The 6,558-nt window shown below is 44.0% G+C and overlaps 1 protein-coding gene across 1 annotated transcript; it reads left to right on the top strand.

Moving 5' to 3' along the window:
• The first annotated feature begins 1,776 nt into the window (after window positions 1-1,776).
• Window positions 1,777-3,314, top strand: LOC131233549 (uncharacterized). Its single transcript, XM_058230304.1, has 2 exons — window positions 1,777-2,256; window positions 2,886-3,314. The coding sequence occupies exons 1-2, from the start codon at window positions 1,835-1,837 to the stop codon at window positions 2,968-2,970; spliced, it is 507 nt and encodes a 168-aa protein (XP_058086287.1). The 5' UTR covers window positions 1,777-1,834; the 3' UTR covers window positions 2,971-3,314.
• The last annotated feature ends 3,244 nt before the right edge of the window (window positions 3,315-6,558 follow it).

The following is a 6,558-nucleotide window of genomic DNA, read 5'->3' as shown; positions in this document are numbered from 1 at the left end:
CTAAATGGTTACATTGAGTTATACATAAGCAATATTAATCAGCGCTTATCTTTCGCACGACACATACACACTAGGGGTGCACATGGGTCGATTCGCTCCGGTTTTGGGGTGAAACCAGAACCGAACCGTTCCTAATAGTTCTACGATTTTCGGAACTGGAACCGGACCATTAGCACCTTAGAACTGAACCGGAACCGGACCGTGAAAAACAATTTGGTTCCGGATCGATTCCACGGTCCCGGGCAGCCGACAATAGTACCCAGATAGAGAGAGAGAGAGAGAGAGAGAGAGAGAGAGAGAGAGAGAGAGAGAGAGAGAGAGAGCAGGGGTAGGGGTGAGAGCCACGCGGACGGCGAGAGAGAGGGCAGGGGCAAGGGTGATAGAGATTAGGGTTTTTTTTTAATGTTTTTTAATTTTTTATATAAAAAACCTAAGTTTGGATCAACGGTTTGGATCCAATGTTCGGATCCACGGTTCGGATCAATGATTCGGATCCACAATTCGGATCAACGGTTCGGTTCGGTTCTACATGGCCCTAAATCACAACCGAACCATATCCAACGATTCTTAGAAATTTGGAACTGGAACCGGAACCAGAATCGGTACAGTCTAGAACTGGACCAAACCGAACTGTTGGATCGATTTCGGTCCGGTTCCACGGTTCTACCGGTTTGATGTGCACCCCTAATACACACTGGCAATGTTGGCTAGTGTGTGATATACCGTCCCATCCACTTCCCCCAAATCTCCTTCACCATCCTAACCCTCTAATTAATTTGTAGAAGCATATTGTGTGGTGTGCCACACACCGCCAACTTTAATGGTGTGTTGAAGTCACCAAATTATGCAGACCCATCATGACTTCAAGAAATTCTACTAACCTAAAGATCTCTATATTGAAGAATGAGATCCATCAGGCTAAGGGCTTACCCCTGCAGCTGCTGGGCTCACTCAATTCAGTTGCTAGGATCTCATATTGTACATTGACAAAGGTAACCTTTCTCCCATGGAGACTTTTATGATGAAGTTTATTGCTAAACACCTAGTCCTAACCAAGATGGTTTGCTGCATGTGTTATATCCATACCGTCCATCCTTTTGCAAAACAAGTTTAGGATGTGGCTAGAAAATAGAAGGATCCAAAGTTCAGATGGAATACGCGGCTAAAAAAGGAAAAATGATACCCACTGTCGTCACTATGTTATTTATTTGCCATCCAACTTGTTCATGTATCAAAATTCACTATGTTATTTAATTGCCATCCAACTTGTTCATAAAGATACTTGAACTTAGATAGTTAAAAGTACAAATATTAGCTTGATTGAAAACTTCGGTGGCCCTTGAAAAGTTTTAAATGATAGACATTCAATATGGATTGCTTCGCTTAGTCTTAAAATGATATCACAAAATATACAGATCATGTGAATAAAACATGTACATCATGATGGCCCATAGAACTTAGCTACGTCAAGACACCACCGAGGGTCAGTGGTGTTTGGCACACCACGCAATTCACTTCACCGGCAAATGAACGCTTAAGAAGAGAAATCAGTCAACAGTCCACGTTGAACTAAAAAGGGACGGTGATTGGTGGTTAGGATCTTTCAATCCATGATATTTTCCTATAATTATCCATCCACGTTGGGCCTCAACAGACAAACGGTCTGGATTAATAAAGATATAGACCTCTTGCGAGAACTGAACCCCGGAGTACATTTGGCATATCCTCGGCCGAGGATCCTAAACTTCCTCTTGAAATAAAATGCCCTCTTCCCAAAACCACATGAGACAAAGCGACTGAGACAAGCGGCTCCGACAGAGGAGGAAAAAAAAAAATGATCGGCGCTGAGTCGGAGAATCCGAATCCGATTCCCATTCCGTCTCTCTGGTTTCCAGGGAAGACGGTTGTATACCCTGTCACAGCTTCCGCACGTGCGCAGGAGATGGCTAAGTACCGGGAAGAGCTGATCGGACTTTTGCGCAACGTGCCGGAATCGGACTACGAGCTCTCTCTCACGGACCTGGTCGAGAAGCAATCGGCAGTCGATGACTCAGTCGTCGAGTCGAGTTTTTCCGAACAGAGCAGGAATCGGCCTGGCGGGCTGACGTGGAAGGGAAAGCATAAGAAGAGCAAGAGCGTGAGCGGCAGCGGGCGAGGTGTGCTGCTGAACTTGTTCGTGCCCGTTTCGATGACTCGGAGCCTCACCAGGTCGGGTTCGTCCGTGTCGACTCGGGCTCCGCTCGATTGCAACGGAAGGTAAGAAGATCGAACTCTGGTGCGTATTTTAGCTGGTGGGGAATCTGATCTTTACCGTTCGTTTGGTTGGCGTATCTTGGATTAGACATTGAGAATCAGGGAGTTTTAATTATCCAACGAGGGGCTGGAAAGTGAACGGTTTAAAGGAATCCTCTGATTGGATGGTTAGATAATCTTATTGGAGTGATTTTTTGCTTACGGATGATCTTGATTGAGGCCCACCGGATGGACGGTCCAGATTATGGGTCGGCTTACTGGAATGCACCAATCAAGATTGATAAATTTCTTTTGGAAGTGCAGTCTGGTGAGTGAACATGTTAGTCAATCTGGACCGACCAATTCGTGATGGGCTAACGTAAAAGAATCTAGCCATTGAAAGTTCCTAAGTATTTGATCTATGGCTCTTTTCTGGATCATTGATCTAGAAATATTTTGACCGTCCAAAGTTGGATGATGAATCAATTAGAAGGAATTTCCAGATGGGAGTGAACTTTGGGAGGTGATACACTCACTGAACGGTCTAGATCCATCACAAAAAATACACCAACCAACCGTTTGGAGGGTTAGTACTATTTTCTAAACAGCACTCGACGGACACTGGATACTTAATTGCGTTTTTGATTTTGTAGGGTGGATGCGTCTCCCGGCTGCTTGTCTGTTATTTGGGACAGAAGCAAAAGCCGATCGAGGAGGCAGAAAGGAGAGAATCAATGAAAAGACGAAAATACCCTTGCGTGACGTCACAATCAACGAGATCTCCGGGCGCCATTCAGGGGCAGAACAGGAAGAGTTCATTTTGCCTCTGTCGGGACTAACGATGTTGCCGTTGCGTGCGTCGCCACCGACTGGCGCCCATGTTTAGATGGTCCGATGGTTTGAACCGTCCCTGCTCTCCTCACTACCGTAAATAAGCTATTTAAGTAAGCTTCAGTGATGATCCTAACCTTTGATTTTATAGTTGAATGTGAGCCATCGAAACTTTTTATTTTCATTGTTCTAAATTCATCAACATATAGTGATGGTTACGATCATCTGTTCAAAAAAAGTGTTTTTTTAAGGATTATAGCGTAAATTCATAACATGAACGGTTCCGATCACGGGATCACTCAGAAGGTGGGCCCCAGTGTGCGGCGACGCACGCTGGTTTCTGAGTCGCGACCTTCGACGGAAGCAAAACGAACTCGTAGCAGGAATTTGGTAGGGCCATCTCCCAAAATATACGTGGCATGTGACTTATCATTTGGGGCCGTCCATCTAGTTTCTCTTGCTTTGGATGACAAATTCTTTAAAATACACAGAGACCGGACGGTCCAAAGCACCTCATGTGGGCCCTTCAAAGAGACGGTAGAAAACAAAAACCGTTTCAACGGTTGACACTCAGGCAGGAAAGTGGACAAAATGATCAAAGGATTTTTGTAATTGATAATAATTTTCACGAGTATGTCATCCATGATAGCTATCATTACATGAACGGTCCCGATTGATACATCACCGCGTGATGTGTACGGTGAGGAGATTGTCTCTACTTTATTTTGTTTCCGCCGTCTTACCGTATCACCTTCGCCGGCTGATGTAGAGAATTGGAATTTAAATGGCGAGAATTGTCATTTAGTCCTGCCTGAATCTCCTGATTCATCACGACGTGAATAGTGTCCATATGCTCCAATCCGTGCAAATGGGTCCAATTTTCGGTGATCCATACCGTTAATCTGACGGTCCTTTGTGTATGGGAGACAACCCATTTTTTAAATTTTTAGATCAGAGATTCCTCACCCTTCAGTGGTGGCCTGGAAATAGGGAAGCAACGGTTCAGAACAAATGCTCAAGATTGGATGGCTAGAGGATCTTCAATTTATTTTTTGGGTTATCTTCCATCTGAAGTAATTTCCACAAGATCAATGGCCTGGATCAATGAACCGTGGACCCAGGTGGAATCACGAGGTCCATTGAGTTGAATCTCCTGTGGACCCTACTTAATATTATGCTTCATCATTTTTCCTCCCAACCGAACATTTGTAATCAGTGTATAGAATTGCTTGGTCGGTGGAATTCAAATGTTTGATATGGTGCGTCCACAGATGGGCCCACAAGAGGCTAACGTAATCAACTCAAGTATCTGCCAAATGTATGGCTGAGATGGGCCCAGAGCATCAGTCTCTAATTTCCGTGACTTTAAGGCAGGCTAAGGTGTTGACGCAGATGGGCTTGTTGGTGATGGTTGTTGGCTGATGTGTGGTGTTGTGCCACATCGAGCGTTAGATAGGTGGGCCCGACACAGTTGCCAGGGACTATCTTACTTTTGTATGGCTGTGGTACTCCAGCTGACGTCTGAAATCCCAACTACCCCTCATATCAGAGAGTAGAAGAGCAACAGCAATGATGTTCATTAATGCTGGTTTACAAGCGTATGATGGAATCCACATCCAATTGCCTCCACCTGGAATAACAGGTGTTAGTGGGCCCCTCGATTTCATGCTTGTTGGGCGCCTTTTTAAGGAAACGGATTGGTTACTCCCCCTGCCACCAGCCAATGGCTGATGGTCGGTGCTCTGTGGGCCCCACCATGATGTATGTGTTTCATCCATTCCGTCCATCTATTTTTCTAGATCATTTTATAGTATCAGACTTAAAATGAGGTATTTCACAATCTCATCCGGACAACATTACAGGAAACAGTGTTAAATAAACGTCAACCATTAAAATCTTTTTGGGGGCCATAAAAGTTTTGGATCAAGCTGATCTTTGTTTTTCCCTACATCTGAGTCTGTATGACCTAATCAACAGATTGGATTTCAAATAAACAGTACAGTGGGCCTTGGGAGGATTTTAATGGTGGATATCCAATCAATATTGTTTTCTTGTGGTGTGATCCACCTGAGATTTATATCCTATAATTTTTGGTTCCAGACTTAAAATGATCTTTAAAAATAGATGAACGGAATGGATGAAACACATACATCATGATGGGCACACAGAGCACCGTCCATCGCCCCGAGGCTGATGGCAGGGGAGTAGCCAATCCGTTTTCCCTTTTTCAGTGGTCTAAGACGGTTAATAATGGACGCGGTTTGGCTATCACCCCGACATCAGCTAGCTAGCTGGTGTCAAAGCTTTGTGGGCCCCACCATAAGCGTTTTATCCACGCCGTCCATCCATTTTGCTAGGAGCCAAAAATGAGGCGATCCAAATCTCAGGTGGACCACACCACACCAAAATATTGTTGCTTGAAAACTTCTTAGGGCCCACTGTAATGTTTACTTACCATCCAACCAGTTGATAAGGTCACACAGAGCTGGATAAGGGAAAAGACAAATATCAGCTTGATTCAAAACTTATGTGGCCCCCAAAAAGTTTTCATCTGCAGGCGTTCAATTCTCACTGTTTCCTGTGGTGTGGGCCATCTGAGATTCAGATCTAGCTCATTTCTGGGCTCATGCACTAAAATGAGCTGAAAAAAATGGATGGACCGTGTGGATAAAACACATACATTATGATGGGCCCACAGAGCTTTAACACCAGCTACCTGGCTGATGCGGGGTCACGGGCCAAACTACGTCCGTTGGTCATGCGGCTGTCAATGGGCCAGATTAGCCCGTGAGCTTTTGGGTTTGCCGCATGGGACGCGGATTACCTGGACAATCTGTTATAAGAACTCAGGAGCTAAGTGGGGCCCACCACCATGTCCATCCGTTTGTACAGATCATACTAGGACATGAGCCTAAAAATGAGGTAGATCTAAAATTCAAGTGGACCACGTAATAGGAAACAGTAAGGATTGAACGTCCACTGTTGAAACATTCATAGGTCACGGAAGTTTTGGGTGAGGCTAGTATTTTTGTCTTTTCAGTTCATCCTTGTGATTTCTGACAACCATCACAGTGGGCCCCACCTAGCTTCTGTGCGCAGGAACTTACTGGGACAGGGTCTGGTAGGCAATCCTTGTCCTGCCGCATGAGCCTGACATTTAAGCCCGTTTTGATCATTATGTATGGAAAAAAAGAAAAACAGAAAGGGCCTGAATTTGGGACAGCTCATCTCCAGATGTGGTCAGTCATGTCAATGTTACTTATCAAAGAAGTTCCGTAAAAAAAAAAAAAAAAAAAAAAAAACAACTTCTAGTAATGTTGTGATGATTAGATAAAGATTCACCAGCAAAGATATCAATAAGAGAGATAGCTAAGATTCAAGTTAAGAAGGTATAAAATAACAAAGTGCTTGAATTGATGAAAGAATCATTACTTGCACTAAATTTGTAAATTAAGAAAAGTAAATCACAAAAACCTCAAATTTAGTTCATATAAT

Source organism: Magnolia sinica, chromosome 18 (assembly GCF_029962835.1).
Source record: "Magnolia sinica isolate HGM2019 chromosome 18, MsV1, whole genome shotgun sequence".
Taxonomy (NCBI): Eukaryota; Viridiplantae; Streptophyta; class Magnoliopsida; order Magnoliales; family Magnoliaceae; genus Magnolia; species Magnolia sinica.
Note: the sequence above shows the minus strand (reverse complement) of the source record. Positions and strands in the feature narration are given on the sequence as shown.